We start from the raw sequence: 23,100 nt of genomic DNA on the forward strand, positions 1-23,100 counted from the left end.
AGTACAGCTGAAGCCTCTTTCCCTTCTTCTCTCTTTTCCCCTTTTTCTCCCTCTTCCCCCTTTTTCCCTTTTCTTAAGGGGTAGGGAAAAGAATTTGAGTACACTAAAGGAGGATAGTAGGGAAGCTAATAGGGAAAGGAAATGAATGCAATGAATGCCACAGGTAGATTGATAGATCAGAAAACACAGGTTAGAGATTAGAAGATTTTTCTTATGGAGAAAAAGGTGATTTTGGGCAGGAAAGAGAGTTTGGACTAAAGAGGATTATGTTATTTTGTTAATCTTTTCTAAGTAGGAACTGAGAAGATGTGTTGCAGGGAGACACAAATGGCAGGAGGAATTGTTGAGCAATGTAAAACTGAAGAGAAGCTTGCTGAAGAGTTGTTTGGGTAGGAATATAGAGGAACTGAAGGACAGAATAATTTTTGTAGTGACTTATGCAATTTCTTTTTTATCTCCTTTTCTGTTAAATTTCATTTGAAGGTAATTGAGGCATCAAAGTAATGTGCTTTTTGAAATTCTGTACAACTTTTTATAAATAATAGGTATGTGCCATTATTTTCCACCTCTAGAACTACTGGATGGAAAATGGAAATTTGTGGAAAGGGCATAAATTAAGGGAAGGTTGCTGTTAAGGTGTTGCAACATGAATATGCTTCAAAAGATTTTAAGACCAGTGTGAACTTCCAAGACTTGGGAAAAAAAAGAGACAATGGAAAAGAAACTTTGTGTTCACTTCAGTTTTCCATTGTGCTCTAGAGGGCAAGTTCTGACTCCTATTTTGTTGCCTCTAGTAAGTACTAATGGAAGATTGATTGTTAGGGTTTATCTAGGGGAAGTTCTTGTTTTTATTGTGCTTCTTTTTATTTTGTTCACTTTCTTTAAGATTAACCCTTTCTTTAGAGAATGGATAAGAAGACATTCTACCAAGTTGTCTGCATTGATAAAAACATACTGATGTTCTGGTTCATATGGTTTTACTGAGGACCTGATAGGTAGTAATGTTACTCTAAAATGATAGAGAAGATTTCTGTGTGAAATTCTCATAAAGTGAGGTTAATGTATTTTTAGAGGATTGGAGGTAAGCTTGTTTCTCCAGCTTTAGTGTTGTTTTGTTCTTTTCCTGTGAAAACTGTATGGAGAAGTGCATTTACAAGCAGAAATGCTGTGTCATAGCATGATAGAGTCCTGGAAGCAGACACCTCCATCATTCAGCTTTTGTGGCATGATGGAATTTTCCAATTATTTTTCACCTAAAGCTAGAAGCAGTATCTGCTGCATAGTTAAGGATTTGCATTGTATTTCTATGCATTTCTACCCTCAGCTCAGTGTCTTTGCTTCTCCACACATTTTCTATGAGATTTCCTACACCCTTGTAAATATGAGGGTCCTTTATCTTTCTCCCTTGTAGCTTGGAGAGAAGACACAGGCTGTGACTGGCCAGAAGTCAGCTGCTTGCAGCATCTTATCCTGTGCCTCAGGCAACATTGTGCAGACAGACTCAGTCAAGAGGGATGTGTGAACTTGTGTGGATACATTTCTGGGTTTTGTTCCTCCCTTTCAATACAATCTTTTTAGTGCTGAGCTAATTATGTAGTCTCAGTTTTACTGTTGAGTTAGAGTACCTGATCAACTTTCCAACTGTAAAACAGTTTGAAAATCAAATGTAGCTTACATGCAAGACCCAACAAAATTAGAAGTGTTAAGTACGTTTTGGCAGTTCACTTTTATTATGCCCAGTCCTCAAATGTACCAGCAGACAATCATCTGAATGTTAGTTATTTTTCACATGCTTATGTGATCACACAAAAAGTACATGCTAAAAAGAAGCAGATGGTGACAGATGGGGAAGGTTGAATAAGGTGGTTTTGGAAACCTAGAAAAATGCACTTCTGTAATAGTGTAAAAATAAAAATTCTTTGATCGCCAAGTTAGAATGAACAAAATCGAGTGCCCTCCCCACTACCCCCCCGAGAAAAAAACTCAATCCAAAACTTTACTGATAAAAAGAAATGGAACCTATAAATGTTCAATATATGTTTAGCAAAGTGTGTTGCATATTGTTGTTTTGTGCAAGGATAAAACATTAATTTTTAACAGCCAGACTTAGAAGAGTGGTGGTTTTATTCTTTCTTTCTTTTAAAATGATGAATTCAAATCAATTGTGTTCCATGCTCAAAGAATGCTGTCAAAAAGGTCATTCTTTATAGTAATACATTGGCAGTGTTACAGGTTATGATAATATTTTTCTTCTGATGTCACTGGAAGCTTTTAACCTTCTTATTGTAATGGTAAATAAATTACATGTGTAATGAGGATATCTGTAGGACCAGAGCTAATCTGTAACAGGCAGCATTACCCCTTTCTCATACAGGCAAATGTAATACTAAGTAAATAGAGAAGGTCTAATAAAAAAAAATCTAAAATCATCTTTTGTTGGACTCCATCTAAGGATGCACCCTACTAAGGGCTGAAGATTTGCTTATTCATTTGCATTAATTTAATGAAGTCTCAACATTCATATTTATTGAGTTATATTAAAAAAAAAGTTGAAGTTCCTTTGAAAAAGTTTAAGTGATGAGATTTATTTTATTCCATAAAATAATAAAAAATAAAATAAAATAATTCCATAAACTAATAAAATAATCTGATGAATATTAATTGCCAAGTCTTCTGCCAACATTGATGGCATAATTATTTTTTCTTTTTCAGTTTTTCAGTAGGTGTTTGTCTTAATTTACAATATGGGGCGTTACTGTGTCCTGGTCAGGCAGAATGCTTTGCATAAAAACCAAAAAGCCTCAACTGCTGATAACCTGTTCTCATTTTCTTGAAAGAACAGTTAGTTTGCTGAGTATCTGAACAATGGAGTTATGCTGTTGTGTTTTGCTTAACTGATTTTTCTTTTGGCTTCAGAAGGACAGTTGAAATTTATTTTGTCTGTGTTTACCTAGATGCTTCATGCATAATCTGATTCTTAGCAGAGGCACAATAGAATTTATTTTACCTGTGGAAGAGTGGTTTAGTGTTGGCTTGTGCTCTTGAACAGCTGTCTGTTGTATATTTGGCAACATTTTGTTTCTGGGTGAGGACCAGTGAAGGGGGGTTGAGGAGGAATAGCATCTCTGCCTGAAAATATTTTCCCTTCTGATTTATGGGAGATTGACAATATGGAATTTTCTCTTTACACTAGAGTTCCAAACCCCAGATTATTTTTTTTCATTGAGGAAATGAAAATGCAATAAATTTTTCTACCTTGAAATGCTTGGATCTCATGAAAATTCAAATTTGGTCTTTTTTCTGTGTAGTTACCACTTACCATGTTTTAGTGTCCCACTTTCTGTCATCTTATGATCCTAAGTCATCAAAAATGCTGGTGACCTGAATTTGAGCACTTTTATCAGCTTGGTATTGCCAGTGGGTCCCTGAGATGAAAATGATGAAAGGTGGACAAGAGCAGAACATCATTTATTGGCAATAACTGGTACCAAGATCAAAACCCGGGCAGCATTTAGATGAGGGTAGGAAAGCATTGCTTTGTTACACAGACAGAGGAATTGTTGCAACATCAGATAAATTAGCACAAAAATTTGACTTTCTCCTGCAAGAAGATAACCAATAATGTAATAGAATTTGCATTTTCATTGCTACCTGGGTAATCTCACCAGTCACAAAAATCAGTTGTCCACATACAATATGTCCACTTCTCAAGGGAAAAGTTGCAACAAATATTCAAAAATAATAAAACAAACATATTACTAGAAAACAGGTTAGCTCAGGACTGCCCATAAACAAACTTTTGCTCTCAAACCACAACTTTAAAGCAGAGAGCAATTTTCTAATAAAACACATTTTTTCATAAAACAAGTATGACAATTCTTATAAAGACTCTCAATAACATTGCTTGAAACTTTTTCATTAATTTTCATTTAATCAATACAAACATTATTTCCATCTCACCAAAAGCATTTAGTTTTTCTGAGAGTAATGGAGCATAAACAAAAGCTGAAGAAATGCCATTTAACATCAGTAAATATTCAAAGTAATTTCAGGAAGAAAGAGCAACAACAAAGACATATCACAGTATTATCATTATTTGTTACTTCTTACACCTTGCATCTTAGGGCAGTGTATGTTTTAGAGACTGCTGTAAGTGCAGTGATAATTAATACAGATATGAACAGGTCTGCAGATTTTCTTCTAATGGTAGAGTTATGAGAGGCAAGTGCCATCTTTTTGTAGACTGAAATGATATTTTGCTTTTATTTGCTGCTCTTCTAGGAAAAGTATCTTTTGATGGGTCTTTTTAATGCAGTGTGGTTATTTTCTTGGCTTTTCCCCCCCAGTTTTACCATTGATTTCTTACAGCCCTTGTTAGAATACTCTTTTTCATGTGCAGTAACTTACCTACTCTTTTCTTTTCTTTTCTTTTCTTTTCTTTTCTTTTCTTTTCTTTTCTTTTCTTTTCTTTTCTTTTCTTTTCTTTTCTTTTCTTTTCTTTTCTTTTCTTTTCTTTTCTTTTCTTTTCTTTTCTTTTCTTTTCTTTTCTTTTCTTTTCTTTTCTTTTCTTTTCTTTTCTTTTCTTTTCTTTTCTTTTCTTTTCTTTTCTTTTCTTTTCTTTTCTTTTCTTTTCTTTTCTTTTTAATTTTGAATTCTACTGAAGTCTGTCTCTTCTAGGAGGTTAAATGCATTAATTAGTACTGCATGCTCTTTACCCTAGGAAGCTTTTCTTAGTTCACATTTATCCCAGAAGATACTGTTTCTGATACAGCACATATGCCAACAAATGGAAAAAAAAATTGGTTTAGTTTGCTATGTATTTTAAGAGTACATAACAAAAAGCTAGGTGAAATGGGAAAGATCTTAAATACAAAAATATAATGGGAAGATAGTTTACATTAGGGCCAGAAGTCAAAGAAAAGTGCAAACTACATATAAAATGGTGAGAAACTACCTTCAAAAATTAAAGCAGTGGAAAATCTCAGCTGTCCATTTCCTAGGGTTTCTATAACCTTGACATTTTGTCTTTTCAGGTGTGTATAATAAAACCAGTAAGCATTCATTCAAGTGTCTTTTTGCTTTTTTTCACTATTGATGCAGCAACACTTCCCTTTTCATACCAAGATACAGTTAGTATAGTAACTGAATTGTACGATTTTTGGTAAATATACCCTTCTGCAGGATGGATTTTCATATATCTGGGTAAAAGTCTATGTCTGTAAGGAAGTGTATATTACCTTTGTTTGTGTTACATTGTAAACTTTCTCATTGTTGTAGTTGTTACCACAATTGATAGAAAGTTCTAGCAAATATACTTTTTAACTTCTGTTGAAGAATACGTGGGTGAATATTTGTTAACAGACCAACAACTATTGCAATAAAAATGTGTGAAGGGTTACCAGGGATGCCTGAGGAACATACACTCCACCTGAACTGTAAGGTTAATTGAAAACAGTTCTTCCCCCCTGAAATTAACAGTACATTGGTGTATCCAAGTTCTCAGTTTTCTTTCACAACATAGGTGTGCAGACAGTTTGTTTAGATGTTTAAATGTTTTCCCATCTGTTCTGTCAAAATTATTGATTGAGCAACAAGCTATTTCTAATGTCCTGTCTGAAGGTCTATATCTAATGGATTAGGAGAAACATGACTAGGTCAAAAATGTAATGGCTTTTCCAGTAAGTTGCCTTGATTAGCAAGCACAAAGTGTGAGTCAAATATTTTGATATTGCAGTTTTAGAGATAAGACCCAGTGCTGGAAACCCTTTGTACAGGATTGACAATGAATTTTAGGCTTTCATGCTCAAGGTGACTGCTAAATTTGTCTGTGTTTGCAGAGTCTAGAAGTTGCAGAAATTAATTACCATTTAGAGGTGTGTGGGGAAATACAGCTCATGATGGTGTGAATTTCTTCTGTACAACCAAAAATCTTCCAGGCACTGCTCATCAGGGATGTTATATTTCAAGAAAATGCAATAAAGACAGGATTAAGGGATTTTCTGCATTGAGCTTAGATTGTCTGAGGCAGTCACACCTTGTTCAGTGTTCTGTGGTTAGTAAAGTATAGGAGAATTCTAGTTTCCACCTAGGGCAAGTGGAAGTGACTGACTTAAGATGGTCACAGATGTCACCTGTTGTACTGCTGGACCTCCTAAAAAATATTTGTTTTCACAGAAACTTGTAAAAGAATTGCTTGTGTGTGTACCAACTTCTCTCTGGCATTCAGCTATCTGCTTCCTATGTCTCCCAAGCCCTTGTAAATAGGAGTTTGCAGACGTGTCTCAAGCCGTTGTCTCCAAAAACACCTTTCACCTCTTAGCTACTGAAGCAATAAAGATAATAAAGGATATATTTTCACTAATTTTCCCAGTAAAATTAAATGGACATCACATTCTCTTGACTGTATGTTAGGCTCTTAAGGGAATGATGTGTAAAGCAAAGGACTTGGAGATGTATTGACTAATAAACCTAAAGATTAAAATCTACAGCCAATGGTGAAATAAAGGAAAAAGTCGTTTCTGTGGGGTTCAATTTCTAGGAAAGAGAAAATTTCCAGTGATAGTAACAATCTTTTTTTCAATCACAAGACAGTGGGCTTCTCAGCATTGGGGAATAGATAAGATAGAGAAGACAGTGCTTTTTTTTTTGTCAATAAATGTAAATACAAGAGTATTTTTCTTCATTGATCTGTACTTACTTGCCAACAAAATGGATTATTACGTGTGAGGGAAAAACACAATTGAATTGCTGTGATTTTAGCAGTCCTGCAGTCTGTTTGTGTTGTCTTAATCATCACAAAGGCAAAGGTTGGTCTGTGAACTGAATTGTTTATTTTATATGTAGGGCTTTACAGTCTGCTCTGTGTACAAAGCTCTATCCTGTTGTACACTTGGTCACTGCCAGTAATACTCTCCAGAAACCCCAAGCTGTGCAGAGACAGTGGAATCTCTACAGAATACTTTGTTTTCCCTTGTTTACTGCTATCTCAGTAAATTAAAAAATATTAAATTTGTACTGTGGCCTTTTGACTGCAATACAAATAAATGTTGAGGTAAATAAACAGCTCTCCTTTAGCTGAAGCTCTAAGGTTGTCCAAAGCCTCTAAAAGATCCATTAAAGCACTAAAGTACCTGCAAATACCTGGCAGCAGATGCCTGGCTAATGTTTCTTGCTTGTTAGAAAGTGTGTGTGTGTTACTTAACCTTTTGCATATTTATGTAAGAAGGGAAAATACAAGCTTCAGTGGCACCTCTGCAGCTGTTTTTAAAAGCAGCCATATAAACCCAGGCTGTGTCCTTGCACTGCAGGCATAGGTGTGAGTTAGAGGATCCACAGTGCTGTAAAAACTCTTGTGGTTTCAGTGCAGCAAGGGGTTTATGCCCAATTTGGAACCCTGTTATACTGCTGGAGTTCTTTAGAGAAATGCAGGTTGGGAAGAGAAGCAGGGCCTTAATCTTCACCCTAAGTGAGCACAGCTGTCACAGCTGTCTGTGTGAGCAGAGAGCACTGGAGAGCCAGTGTAACTTCTGTGTCAGTGTAACTTTGGGGCAGAGATTGGCAAGCATTTCCTTCTGCAGCAATGCCACACACGATGCTGCCCATGTTCTCACTTGTACTACTGTGACTCTTCACATGACAATTGAGGTCAGAAAACTTGATTCAGGTAAAAAATAATCCAGGGTGAAGCCTTTTCCCCATTTTTTTTCTACTGTCTGATACAGTGTGTTGCATAGTTTTGACAAGGTAGAGGAAGCTGTGGTGAGAGAACAGAAACAAGAGCCTGAATTAGGCTGGCGCTGCCTCTGAAAAAGCAGTTGTTGAACTAGAGCCCTGAAAACAAATGGAGTAAGATTTCCCCAAGTTGTAAAAGTGATGGCAAATTTCTGAGTTTTATTTCCCATGGTCTGTGGCGTCATCCAGACTGAGGTGCAGTCAGCCCACCTGCTTTGCTCAGTGATGGGAAGTCACTTGGGTACAGTGATTATGTCAGGTGAGGATGACTACAAATGTTATCCACTCACTGCCATCACATTGTGCTGGTGCTCTTGTCTCCTAAAACCTCACCTAGATCTTGGCAAGGTGGTTTGGATTTTAGCACCCCATGTTTGTGAAGAGGATGAAGGAAGGGAAATCGCAAATCTGAATGATCTGACTATTTAAACAAATGTTATGGAAGAAAACAAGTTAGTCCATCTTTACTGTGTGGAAATGTGCCTGACTTGAGTATGTAGTCAGTGTGGGTGCTCTTTCTGTGCTCCTTAGTTCTGTGTGATGCTTGTGTGGTACTGCCAAGAAATAGCAATACATTGCTTTACAGCAGATACTGAGTGGTTGACCTTGTGCCCTCCGTGATGATTTCAGTGGTCCCGCTGCCTGTCCTGCTGTGACCATGAGGGGATTGGGTTGTCAGCCCAGGGTATTTGTTTAAAGATGGATTTGTGGGTCCTTATAGCAAGGGACAGGATTTGACTGCTGGAGGCAGCTCTTAAGGGCAGCATATAGAGTCCAAGAGATCAGACTTTGCACAGTGTCTATGTCTGTCTGTGTGCTTAGACTGCTACCCCACATATACAGGGATATCCCACAGCTGCTGGAGAGGCAGCAATATCACTTCTTACAACCAAAGGAGACTTTTCTGAAAGCAGGTATTGACTTCATGGTGGGCAAAAGATTCAATTATTTGTAGGTGCAAGGCCTGCAGTTGCATGTCATGTTCATTTTAGCACTGAGTTGAAGCTTTCTTGACCTATGTTCAGTGTAATTAAAACCAAATCCCTCAAATCCAAGGACTGTTTGGAAAGGATTCTGTGATGCTAGGGCAGTGTGTACAGACATGTTCTCATGCCTGCCCTAACTGCATAGATTTGGATGTAGGAGCTGGGCTCCAGCACTTCACTTCCATTGATTTGACACAGTCTACAAATCTTGGAGTTTCTAAACACCATGAAGATTAGAAATTACCTAAAGGAAATAATAGTGTATCTTCACTGAGAATGCATTATGCACAATTTTATTACATTTATATTAGAATAAGGTGAGATGTATTTTGCTTTATTTACACTATTTTCAGGCTGTTTTTCTTTTGCCTAAATGAAACCATTTTGATGCTCTTGCTTGTCTGGCTGGCTGTAAACCAGGTATTTAAACAAAAATAAAGAGCTGCCAGTTTTGCCAGCTGGGGATGAGAACCCGGCTGGTGATATGCGGGTTTGGGAGGCAGTTAATCCAGCTTTTATGCTTTTTTATGATTTTATGTAAAAAGAGGTTAAAAAATCACATTTGGCTCTTTCTTCATACCACTGTTTTGTTGCTGTTGTGGGAATGCAGCAAAAGGTTGTTCATACTTTTTATTATTATTAGGTAAAGTCCTGCATAAATTAAGTAAAGCTGCAAATACAATTTGCTTTAGCTGTTGGCCATGTGATTTGCCTTGTTGGGAGAACAATGTTTTATTTTCCTGTTGCCTTCTTTTATAAACCACATATGCAAACCACACCTCAGCTTACTCATAAAATGAATCTACCAGTGTCTCACAATTTTTATTATTTTGCTAGTTTCCAAAGAAAAGACTAACTGTACAGATGAGTGAAAACAGGAGCAGTGCTTATAGCTATAGCAGAAAAATATATGATGCTTTTATTCTGTGGCAGAAGAAATGGTGATTTAAAGACAAGCATCACAGATTTCATATACAGTTTTTCAGCAAATAGCTTGCAATATGCTACAACTCATAAACATTTAATTAATTTTAAAATGCAGGAGTTATTTTAGTTAGTTTTGTCATATGTACTTATTCAGATAATTTGTTGTATTTTACACTTTCCAAAATTTCACCCTCTATTTGGAAATATCAGTGATGTAATGAGTCTGTTTGTTTTGGCACAGTTGTAAATCATATGTGTTAATGTGTTAATATTTATGATTTTTAATCTTATATACACAAGAAGGATTTTAATATACTTCTTTTCATCATGTTTCCACTACTAATCCTTAAGGACAGCAAAAAGTAGGAGTATGAATACATTAATTACTGTGGGATTTCCAAAATTGCCATACTGGATCAGACTGCATGTTGCTTCTGCTAACAGCACATCCCAGATCCTTCAGAGCAGGCTTGGGTTTACTGGGGGAGCAAGAGGAGAGGCAGATAAATGAGCTCAGCACCCCTTTATTACCCATTTTAGACAATTGCAAGATAATCTACTTATGGATAAAGTTATTTCTGACCTTACAGAGGTTGCCTTATTCATTAAAGACTGAAAGATTTATTTTTACTACCAGGTATCTAAATGAGTGTTCCTGTATGTCTGCTTACAGTTTGAATCTGGAGGAGCTCTTTGTGATGGTGATTGCATGTCTGTGTTGTAAAAAGTTTTTTTGTTTTCTGAGGATTAGTTTGTTGTTGGTCAGTCATAGGGCTGCCTTTCAGAATCTGCCTTCTATGATACAGTAGCCATTCTCTATAAAGAGTTTTTTACATTCTTTAGTAATGTATTTGTACTCTATTGCATTTCTTTGACTTTTCTGTTTATTATTGTTCTAAGGCTTTTTGTTTCTTGTTTAAAGGTTTTGCTGCTCTTCTGCAGCAAATATTTGCTATTTGACAAGCACAGTCAGTGCCTCCTGTTTTAAGATTTCTTGACTTCTGTTTCATCTTTTTTATCTGAAGGGGCACGATCTACTAGAAATTAATAGAAATTTGAATTATATATTCAGTAACCTTCAATTTCCTTATTGCTTATGATTTTTATGGATGAATGCTGCTGTTATGTTTTCTCCATGTCTGCAATTTAATAGGAAGGTGCATTAAGGTCAAGACACACTGCCTAAATTTCTAATTCCAGTTCTCTGGCACTGCTGGGAGAAGGGCGGTGGAATAAGTTGTTTTTAGGTTCACAACATTGGTGATATGTTAGTAAATTGTATAAACTTTACCAGTTTTCATGTTTACATAATACACTAAAAACATAGTTTTTGTAGTAAACACTGTATTGTGTAAACACTGCCCTATTTTTTTGCATGGGCACATTATTTAATGGAATGTAATGAAACTGGCAGGAGAAAGGCATCGAGGACTCCTGATGTAAACAAAGATCATAAAGAAACCAAACCCGCCTTAATAAGATTAAGGTGGTTCTAAGTTGGAAACTTTGGACAGGTGGGGTAAAAGAGAGGGAAGTGACTGAGCAAGCAGATGCTTCACACTTCTGAGGCATTAGTGCCCATGTAGTACCTGTAGATAGTGTCTCTTCCTAAAGCTGTGGGTGAGATAAATGGCCTGGTAGAGGACATAGGAAAGGGTAAAAAGAAGTCATGATTGTTTGGAGCAGGTCATTGTCAATTCTTAATTTTGCTTTTAGCAGTGCAGTGCCTGGTAAGCCTGGAATTTCAGTGAGCTCAGGTGTGTGAGTCATTGCTGCAGTTTTGAGTCAGGTTCTGGGAACCCTTTTAGCATACTGTGAAAATAAAATCTCAGAAACACATTCATATAGAGATGCAGCAAACAGACTGAAATGGTGATGGATGAAATAGTTTGTCTTAAATATGCTTTTGGTTTCTGTCTCAGGTGTTAGAAGATAATGACTATGGTCGTGCAGTGGACTGGTGGGGATTAGGTGTTGTCATGTATGAGATGATGTGTGGAAGATTACCCTTCTACAACCAAGATCATGAGAAACTTTTTGAACTGATACTAATGGAGGACATAAAATTTCCTCGAACTCTGTCTGCAGATGCAAAATCTACTATCAGGCCTATGATAAAGGATCCAAATAAGAGGTAAGTGAAATAATTGGTGCTACAGGTATAATAAATTCTCTAATTGTGCTGGGTAATATAAAAATAGGCCTGTGGTGCCTGGTCTCCCTGGCTGAAGGAGCTGTCAATCACAGGAAAGGGTCATACACAGCCCTACAGTCTGAGATTTCCATTCTTTCAGTCCAGCAGCGATTTACAAAATTAATTTAACCAGGGAAAGGAAGAAGAAAAGCTTGTGCAAGACTAACTTTTTAAACCATTCACAGCAAACATAGGGGTCTTCTCAGGTTTAGGATGTGTACTGGAACAGAGGGGAAGATCTCAATTGTTTTTCCCAGTATAACTTAACCCTGAGGTCACTGCATTGTCTCACGGGGACTGTAGCACTTGTTCTTGGTGATCATGACAGGAGACACGCACAGACAGCTACATTTATTGGGGCACATAAATAAATCACATATTGAACCATTAAACTAGTAATTTGTTAAATACAACTGGAGTGAACGTTAAAGAGAGCAGTTTGAAAGCAAATGTCGCCTAACTGCTATCTGTGCCCTTTTGTGGTGGCTTTTCCCTCCGGGATTGTTGCCCAGGAGAGCCATTTTCCAGTGGCTCCAGTACTGGACCAGCACTGTCCAGTCTTCCATGGCTCTAAAATCTCTGACTTTGAAAACCAATGGGATTCATCTGTAGGTACCTTTTTCCTCCCAATATCTTTATAATTCTTGACATGTTTTAGGGCTTCTCTAGTCTGACTAGACTCTCTTCTCTAGTCCTCCTTCAGCTGCTGGTTGTTCTCAAGAAGTTTTGAGTACACTCAGGACAAAGTGCCTTGTTGAAACACTTGTGTTTCTCCAAGGGATTTGTCTGGATGCAGCCAAGTGCAGCAGGCAGGACAGCACAAGGGGTCAGCTTGTCTGCTCCAGCTGAACTTACTGTATGCAGGAAAAGCAGACTGTGACCAGCCAGCCAAATACAGGCAGAGTAGAGTAAAACTGTTTCTGTAGCAACTCCTAATGCTTTTTAACCTTCAAACATTCTGACCCACCAAGAATTGAAAAGATGCTTTCTTGTAATTAATCTTTGCAGGCAGTAGTGTTTATTACAGACTTATATTTAGAAACTTATTTATATTCAAGTTCTTGTGCTAGCTAATGCTAAATAGGGCAGGAACACAGATTGACACAACTCAGCTTTTTTGTAAGCAGCTAGAAGATATTGAGAGAATATCTCTATTGGGAGAAGTCTGGAGACTGAAGGCTAACTGCCATGTTTTGCCAAGATGTAGAGAATTTTACAATGAGTAGTTGAGAAACAAGGAGGAATACAGCTTGAAAATTAGAATAACTTTACACTCAGTTATTGCAAGACTGACGTAGTAGTCCAGAATATTTTTGAAATTTGGCAGCAGGGTAATACCAAACCAACAGACTTTTTTCTTGGTTGTAGAAATTATTCCTCCTTACAATAAATGCTTTAGATTGGAATTTATCTTACTTAAATGCTTGCCTTTAGAATTTTTATATCTTTATATCTTTAGCAGTTCCTTTTAATGAAACACACACTGTTTTTGTCACTGTTCTTGTTAACATTTAACATGTATGGTCTGCTTATTTAGCTAAGAGTAGCTTTTTTTCTGCTGCAGCTTCCTTCTGTTAGGGCAGTAGAATTCCCAGACTGAGATCCCCAGTCTCAGGGAGAAGTTAGATGAGAGCTGAGCAGCCCTGAAAGTCAATGTGCTGCTGAGGACAGAGGTTCCCATCCCTGGATGTGGGGTTATTTCTCAAACAGCATTAGCAGCTTAGGGGAGGTTACTCAGCTTGTCAAGTCAAAGTGGACTTGCTGATGTAACAAAAAACTACCAGTTCTCCCTTCTATTCTCATGTCAGGGTTAGTTTTTCTCCAGGTTAGGGAGCTGATTCTGCTCACAGTCATCAAGTGGGAATGATTCTGTAGATGCAAGTGAGAGAAGAGAGGTATGGGCATGACACTCCTCTTTTGGCAGCAGTGACCACTTCTGTGAGCTCAGACCACCTTGGACAAGTTCACCCATAGTAGGTGAAATCCACTTCCTAAGATGATTTACCAGAGTCTGGCTCTGGCAAGCTATGGGCCACAGTGAGTAGTGTGGTTATTTACAATGGCCTTGAAATACCCTTCTCAGCAGGCCTACAATTATTAATTTATACTAATTGACTCAGATTGAGACTATTTTATGGAAATTGGTTAATTGTTACAGCACCCAGATGCAACAGCAGTGAACACTATATAAAAATGAGGCACAAGTCATTGCTGATTCAGTGCCCGGCACGTCCTTGGCAAAATTTTATTTTACCGTTATTGGGTTTTTAATAGTGCCAGGATATTAGTTGGGCTTTCAAGCAAACCAAACTTAAGTATATTTTTAAAAGTAATGAATTCCTAAAAAAGCTCATTGTGGACAGTAATGAACACTGTAGTTGGAATAATCAAAAAGAAGAGATCATGGCACGGGTGCTTCCACTCTGGTGAATTCTCTCAAGATGGCCAGAGTCATATTAAGCAGGTGGCAACTTCATATTAATTGGGTGAGAATTGTTCCCAGATAGTAAAAAAGAAATGGTCACTTTTCCAACCCTAACAATAACTTTATCTCCCTATGAAAGTTTAATATGTCCTTTTCCCCTACTCTCTTTAGACTTGGTGGAGGCCCAGACGATGCAAAGGAAATCATGCGTCACAGTTTCTTTGCTGGAGTAAACTGGCAAGATGTATATGATAAAAAGGTATGTCTTTAATATGGCACTGAAAAATCGGCTTCTGCAAGGTGCTTCCACTGACAGCCATAGAGCTGCTTCTCTGGACTTAGTAATTTATTTCTTGGCAATTTTTGTGTAATACAAAATTAATAATTATTCTGAACAGGTGTACTTACGTATCTCTTTGTGTTTCAGGTAATATTTGTCAGCTCACCACAAGTAAATTTGCAAACCAATCTAAATATTTTATTATGTAAATGCCCAAATTTTTTCCTTTTCCTTTTTTCTTCCTTGGCTTTCAAGAGAAAAGTGCATGTATAACTAAAAATAATATGAAAAATGTAATATAGTTGATCTTGAATTGTCATTTTATTTCTGCCTTTTAGTGAAAAGTTGTTTTATGAAAAAGAGAAATTAAGTGGTTGTAAGAACTCAGAGCAAAAATCTACTTTCTGATTGTTTGTGTATAAGCAGAAACCTTTTTCAAACTTAGAGATATCTAAGAAAATTAAAATAGTGGTAAAACAGTGAGCCCAAACAGCTTGTGGAGAAAGCAAGTGCTGGGAATTCAACTGGAACAGTTTTCTCCAAACCTAGTCCTGTTTCTGTAATGATCAACACTTCAGGAATTATTTTAGAAAATGAATTTATCTTACTTGGGAGTGAAACTCAATTCAACTTGAGTTGTTTTATATACAGAAACTGATTTTATCTCAGTATTTCTGTAAGAATTTACTTGTTGCTATAAACCCTTTCTATTTTGATAAAGACTTTTCTTTTTTCCCAAACTGTTTTACATTGTTAATCTGCCAGTTGAGCTGCGTAATTTTAAAAGATAGTTTTTTCTCTTTTTTTTTTTCTTTTTGCTTTGTTCAAATAAAAGAAAAATGGAAGACATACGACTGAGCAGAACATGTTTATGCTACAATGTCAATGATACAAACTGTTTTTTCAGTTGTTGTTGAACTGGAATTTTAAAAATGTGTGGTTGTTGGTGTGGTAACTTCTCCGACAAATACCGGAATTGAAATAAAAGCCTGTGTATGATGATACAAAATATGGTACTCTGAAATTACTTGATACAAGTGTGATTTTTCCCTGGCAGTACCACAATGTTTCAAGAAACTCTACAATAAATAATCAGAGCAAGTATATTAATCAGGTTACTTTATGAGCTCAACCACTGGGTGGTTATGTAAGGACACTGTAGAGAAGCACTGTGAGGATAAAATCTAAAAATACAAGTTGAGGACCTTTCTAGAGTGAAAAAAAACCACGAAAATCAATAGGATTGCAATGTGCTAGGAGTGGGTGAGAAAAAGAAAGCTGTTACATTTTCCTGCTCGCTTGAAAAACGTTTCTTAATTATCTTACATTAGAAATAGAACTTTCAATTCTACACTCAGAATCGTATTTAGTTAAGAATATATAGATACTCTTAATTGATTGTGCATTGATTCTTTCCAAATGAACATGGCAAATGTGTTTCAGTCAAAATATTTTTAAGCTATAAAAATAAAAGGAGATTTTGCAGATTTTTAAAAAATGTATAATCATATAAAAAGATATAAATGCTGGCACTTCGCTTTTATGCTCGTGGAAGTGGATATGGCTTATTGGAGTGTTATGACTAGAGAAGCTCTATAGTCATTCTTTGTTCACTCTGGACATTGTTGTTTTGAGAAACTAAATTTGCCAGTGAAACATCAACTGAATTTCCTCAGTTGAACAGTTCACTTCAAGGATCATAGGAATTGCTTTTGTGCAGTGTTAGCACATAGTGTGTCCTTTATGGAAAAATAAGTAATGAAAATGACTTCTGACAGTGTGCTTTCCTGTTTAATTAAAAATACTTGTGTTCCTATTTGTTCCTTACAAAGCTGTTTGCCGTGTTAAAATATCCAGTAGTTCCTTCTGCACACACAGTCTTACACTCTGCAGACTTCAGAGCTGTGCTCTGAAATATAATCCTCAAACATAATGATAAGGTTAGTGAACTTTCATCAAGTGTGTTCATTAGAATGCTTATATGAATATTTTTGAGGTATTTTGGTATTCTAAAATAACTCAGAGCATCAAATAAATTTGATTTTTAAATAGGTTTATTTTGTGCTTGCTTCTCTTGCTGTTTGTTGTTGGATGTAGAGTCTTCAGCAGTTGGGTCACTTGATGAAATTGATACTGGATATAATTATTTGCATAGTAAAAATATTTCACAGTAATTTTGCCGGAGTTTTAAGCACCATGGCACTGCAGTTTTCTGGCTGCATTTCAGGATTGGGTTTCTGTTAGAAATTAAAGAACTGAATTTCACTTTCAGAGTAACGGAAACCAAAAAATCACGTGTATTCTGAGTAGTTGCTGGGTGATGGTTTTGTACATGTGCACTGTGCTTCTATGCCTAATTTTATCATTTTACTAGGTTACCACTTTACTGGTGTGATTAGAAACAGAATTATATATCTTTAAACTATTTCATGTATTTCATGTGACAGACCACAGCTCTGTCAGGTCAAGCAGATCCAAATGGTCAAATGGAATTATTAGGTTTCTGATACTGCTAACTAGTTAACCTCATTTGGTACTACATAATGATAAAAAAATATTGTATGGCACTCTGGAGCAGAGAAGGTCGTTGCCTTTAAATGAAAAATGTATAGTAGTTAGCATTTGTGATCTGATGTATTTATTTTTGGCAGAAAAACCATGAGGGCATATGAAAGAGAGCAGCCTGTGCCAGGTTCTTCCTGTGATCATCTCAGCCCTGATGAGTTTTTATCTCTCTGCCTGAGTATGAGAAATTGAATAGTTTGGCAAACTCTGAAGACTTCAAAAGCCCGTGTACTAAATAAAGTATTTGTTTTATTTTTAGGTAGAATCAGGAAGCTTTTGAAATTTCTCTGCTTTCATGTAAGAATTGTTTTAGCATATTTTTATTTGGGTAGCAGACACACCTACAGTTGCCAGATGTTCTGTTTAGGGTCCTTCACTGAATGAAAAGCACATGAGCATTACTTAAAAGGTTGAAATTTGGGTATGTCTTCAGGCTTGCAGCTTGAAGCACCCGGTTTCCTCATGGCAGAGGGGGTCCAGACCTTTCAGCAAGGCCTGGCTTTCCTTCTGCATGTAATGGATGAAAGATGAGAAAAACCATGTGGCAATTTGGGCTGAGATCTGTGTTCTGATTTGGGGTAATAGGTCTGATTGTCCCTGAAGGAAGCGAGGAAGTGCCAACAAGTGAATCTGTGAGTGCAGGGGTGGGAGCAGGGACCAGTGGCACGATGGCTGAAGAGAGGTCTGGCTCTGATGCTCTGGGGGCACCTGTGCCACTGCCAGCAGCAAGGCTGGCAGCTACAAGAAGCTGTTCCTTACCCTTCAGCTGGGGCTGCCTTGGCTTACTCAAGACATGAACCCACAAATGATGGAATCTCATGATCCAAATCCTGGGTTCGGGCCTGGCAAAATCTGCAGCATAACTATGATCTTAAATGCACATTTAAGTACTTCTGTGTGTAGGGTTTTGAAGGGAAGGGGTAGGAGGTAAATGGGAAAGTCCCACCATTAGGTTTAGGCTGTTGCTATTGAATCAGACTGTTTTCATACAGTTATCTGCACTGCCACAAAAACTCCAGAAATTACCCTTTTTGGTCACTTTTGTGTTGTCATGTGAAGCTGTGAGGACATCAGACAACATCTAACCAGTCTCATAATTCCATTGTGTTTCCACTGATATCTTAAACTCTATGGGCAGGCCTAGATGTTTGCCACCCTTCTCCCCTGCTTTAATTTACAGGGAGGAAAGTGTGTCTGATTCTGGAACTTATGTTGCTGGGATTTTGTGTTTTCCCTCTGTCCATGGTAACAGCATTGTATCACTTGGAAAATAATTTATCCATGGGTAAACCTCTCTGCCAGTTTTCCTGTGGACTTATGTCCTTCCACCACTGAAATTTCAGCTTCTTCTCCTCCCCTACTTAGACCATCAGATGCAGGGTCCATGGTGTATTCCAGTTCTGGGCTGTGCTCAGGCTGCTGCCTCTGCAAGCTTCCTTTGGGGCCATGTGTGAGGAGGAACCAGTCCTACAGGAATGCTTATTGACCTTCTTGAAGCTCAGTCAAATTTCCCTCTTTCCCCAAGGTGGAAACTCTGGTTTGAGGAGCAGGACAGGTATTCCTCTCATCTATCCAGCACAGTTCAGCTGCAGTCTGATGGTCAGTGGGGTTCTTATGGTGGTGGAATTGCCTGAAGTTGTGTCAGGGGAGGTTTAGTTTGAGTATTAGGGAAAGGCTCATCACCCAGAGGGTGGCTGGACACTGGAACAGCTCCCCAGGGAAGTGGTCACAGCACCAGCCTGACAGAGTTCAAGAGGTGCTTGGACAATGCTCTGAGGCACTTGGAGACTCTTGGGGATGGTGCTGTGAAGGGCTGGGGCTTGTACACGATGATCTTTGTGGGTCCCTTCCAACTCAGCATATTCTGTGATTCTCTGAAATTTCCCTTTAAATTAAAAGGAGAAGAAAGATCAGATTGATGTTCTTAAGCATCATACTTTTCATATGGGAGATTGAGTGTATCATGGTCAATGGCTTCAGCCATTTCCTGCACAACACCAAGACATGTGATTCCTGGTAAATTATCCTTGAGCAAGTAGTGTTACATATTTTCTGTCACACTGAAGTATTTATGTAGTTGTTCACTAAGTGTGAGGAAGTTCAAGGTGTAGGATCAAGCCTGTACATCTCAGTGTACCTGCAACAGTCAAATAATGTACCTGCCCCTTTCCTTCCTCTAGGAGATGGGTGCCAAATTTTCCAGGACTTGAACTATGGAAAAACTGTGGTGTTTCTCACACACTGCTCTTGATGGATGCCAAATTGAAATGCCATTCACTGGAGATAATGAAGACACTACGAATTTGATATTGCTTCTGCTGTCATTTCTAACATCAAGCCTTTGAAATGGCCAGGGCAGATTCTGCTTGACAGATGGATATGAAATTGGATTTTGTCTTGACACAAACTCTTAAAGTCACTTAACTCATACTGAGTTTAGACTTTTATTTCTTTATTTGTACAGACACATGCATATCTATGCATATGTGTGTATGTAATGCATAAATCCAGAAAATCTGTATTTCTACTCCATAGAGTAGATTGTCAGGAGTTGCAGTTCCATGTCTGGTTGGAGCATTTTTCTGAACTGAGGCCACTATAGGAAGAAAATTATCCCATACTAAAGTTTGGCAGCCAGGACCAAGTATTGTGATTCTCTTGCAGACTGACAAGGCCTGTGCTTGACAAAAGCTTATCTTATTCCTTTTGGACACAGGTTACTGGATGTGCCTTCTGGTGCTCACATCCCTCTTGGACTTCTGATTTCTCATGCCAGAAGTGAGGAATAGCTGTGGCAGTGGCATGTAGATACTATTTCCTTGTGCACCAACTGTGAAATGTTGCTGGCTGTAGAGTGGCATCTTCATGTTGTGATCATCAGAGCAGTTGTTGATGTTGGGTGTTTTAATCATGACACCTCAGCTTCAGTCTTCCTTGGGATGTATGTGGAAGCCTCTCAGCATTTGCACCTTATTTGTCTTTCTAATGGTTTCATTACAGCTGAAATTTGTGGACATTTTGCTTTCTGTTATTTAAATGAAATTTGACCTCTTATGGGCAAGGGAGAAATCCCTCCAGAAGGATAATTGCCAAGAATTGAATGGGAAGGGGAGGTGTGCCTTTGGTGTCAGCTCAGGAGTCTGGAGTGGGATGTCCACAAGACTGTATCCCCAGTTGTTGGTGTAGGTGAGGTAGGACAGATGGAAGGAGCAATCCCCAGTTCTGTCCACACAGCTGTGTGGGAGGTGGAGGTGATACTGTGAGGGAAGGAGGCAAGGTGTATGGGAAGATTGAAGAAACCTTTCTTCTACTTCTGTTCAGCTGCATCTGTGCTTCTTCTTCAGCTACTGCTTACTTTTCCAGAGATTTTAGAGGATGGTTGGTGTATCTAAGGGCACAGCCTGATAAAAAACAGTGCCAGCTGTGTTGGGGAGCCATATGGTCAGAGAGTTTTTTCACAACCAATGGAGTTTCCAAATGCTTTTAATGTCCAGGATGTGAAAGATATTGCTGTAAGATAGATGAATCCTAAAACACAATTGACATCAGGTCATCAGGTCCTGCCCTTTTAGTTACAGCCTGGAATTTCATGTCATCTACTTGCTTCACTTCTCCAGACAGCTGAACTTCTGTTATCACTGCAATTTTCATCATCTGACTTATTGGATGTTATTGATACAGAGTTTTCTAGTAAACCTGGCTGCTGAACACTGAATTGAAGCACTAACTTAATGAGTTTTGTTTTAATGGTGCTTTTCATACCTGATTAAAATTATTGTAATTATTTGTTCTTTAAGAGTCGCTCTCTTCCTAAAATAATGTTTTCAAAGTATTTCCCATAACCATTACTATTTCAGGTAGGTGGAGACAATAAGGGGATGATTTAAAGTCATAGTGAGATTTGTTCATCTCAGTGGGTTAAAAAAAAGAAGTAACAAGTCCCTGGATAAACCAGTAGTTAGCCTGTAAGTTTTTGAGAAAGAAATATGTCATCTAATGCATTTTCCTTTTTCTCTCCAGCAGCACATCCATACACTGCTACCTATAATGATCTTATCTTGCCATACCTTTTGTGTTTCATTAACTGCTTCAACCTGACTCACAGTTCTTCCAGACTGTGAAGTGAGGGTTTGCTCCTTCTCTTTGCAAAACAGTTGAAGCATGAAAGGTCTCAGGTGCACTTCACAGCAGGAGTTTGTCCTACTGCAAATGTGTGCTGTACTGCTGTAAATGTGTCCTATTGGAAAGACATTGCTTCTTGTCCTTGACTTTAGAAAAAAGAAAATTTTTCTTAAGCTTGAATTTTCATTATTTTAAGATGAAAAGTTCTATTTTTTAATGAAATTACATTTTCTGGTTTTGACCAGTAAAAAGCATTCCAAACAGGGAAGTAGTAAAATGTTATAAATTTAAGACAACAATAATTGTCTTACTAACTTTTAATACTGAATTTATTGCTGAGATCTATGAGAGTCTTTTTAAAAGGATGTGATGGACACTTAGCCTTAACTAGAATAAATGACTTGCCTTCTTATAATCTTGTGTAGGGTTTTTTTTGTTTTGGTTTGGTTTTTTCTCTTGTGCTTTTTGTTGTTGTTCTTGTTGGTTTGCTTTTTAAGGGTTTTTTTGTGCTGTGTGTTTTGGTTGGTGTTTTCAGGGTTTTTTGGGGTTGTTTGAGTGTCCTGAGTTTCTCAGATAGAAAAACAAGAATAAAATGGCAATGTGGGATGTTGCACTGGAATAAGTGTTTTAGAATTGCGTGGTTGCATTGCTGGAGAGATGTACAACTTTGGAAATCCTTTTTAACAGTGCAGAATTGTTTGGGATAGCCTGGATGCATATAAAAATAATTTTTAAAAAGTGAAGGAATCTGTGCAGAAAAATAGAGTACTTTGTTTATAAACACTGGATGTAACTCGATTTTTACCTGGAAGTTTCTTCTGATGTTTTGTTTATGTATGTTAGCTCCTTAAGCATTTATTCTACAATGCCCTGAACTTCTACTTCAAAATACTTCTCTGCTTTTGTATGCTTTCCATTCAGGCTATGTAAGGGAAAGCTGAACTTAGATTTGTAAAAGTAGTAATCACATTTATTGTATTCTGTTAAGTAAATGAAGTGCTTAATAATTACTTGCACTTTACTGAAGATGTGGATCAGATGAAATCAGTCTCTTAGTATGTACAGATCATGTGCATCTAGTGCATAGAACCTGGGGAAAGGAGGGAGTTTAGCAGCACTTCCTCCTTCTTTGCTGTGCGGCAAATGACCAACTTAATTGTTTGGTGTTAGTGTTCTGGAGTTGAGGAGAGAGAGAACATGAAACTGGTGAAAACCCCATGCAAGGTGATAATACCAGTGAGCCAGGATATAACCTGTTGTATTGAATGGAAAATCAATTACTTATTCTCAGGGTGTGTTTTACATTGCATATGAGGAGATGGCACCAAAAGGCTTCTAGCTACAAACAAGAACATTGCCACATAACACACACAATTTGCAGTGTCATACGTACCAAACTGCTGTATTGTTTTTGGACTGGCAGCATGCAGTGTGATATCCCACACTCAGTGTGCCTTCAGTAAAAATTTATCAGCAGTTCTTTTGGAGGAGAAGGTGGATAGTGAAGCTGGTTGAGAAGAGGGGCAAGGGGGTCCTGCCTGCAGGCTGTGAGTGGCTACCAGAGATTTGCTGTTGGGAAATCCCACACTGTGCTGTGAAAGCAGTAGGCAGGTTTTGATACAGCATCTCCCTTAAGCCTGAACTGGCCTTTTCTCAAATGTACAATTTATTTTCACATCACGTAATTTCTTTGATCTATAAGTTCAGATGAAGGGCTTCTCACTGAAAGGAAAAACCCCAAACCATGCTTATTATGCTCTCTGTGTAGTCTTTTTTTTCCTTAGCTGTTTATACCACCTAGTTGTGGTGAAGTATCTTGAGATGCCTTTGCCTGACAGCTATGCGGGTAATTAAATTGGCCTGAAGAGTT

General features: G+C 37.7%; 1 protein-coding gene across 1 annotated transcript in view; it reads left to right on the plus strand.

The window, feature by feature from the left end:
* The window catches only part of AKT3 (AKT serine/threonine kinase 3), a 148,583-nt gene that overhangs the window by 115,751 nt on the left and 9,732 nt on the right, over positions 1–23,100 (plus strand). The window contains 2 exon segments of the mRNA XM_079298588.1: positions 11,567–11,778; positions 14,435–14,522. Of these exon segments, the coding sequence (XP_079154714.1) occupies positions 11,567–11,778; positions 14,435–14,522 (300 nt within the window).

Source organism: Erithacus rubecula, assembly GCF_903797595.1.
Source record: "Erithacus rubecula genome assembly, chromosome: 2".
NCBI lineage: Eukaryota > Metazoa > Chordata > Aves > Passeriformes > Muscicapidae > Erithacus > Erithacus rubecula.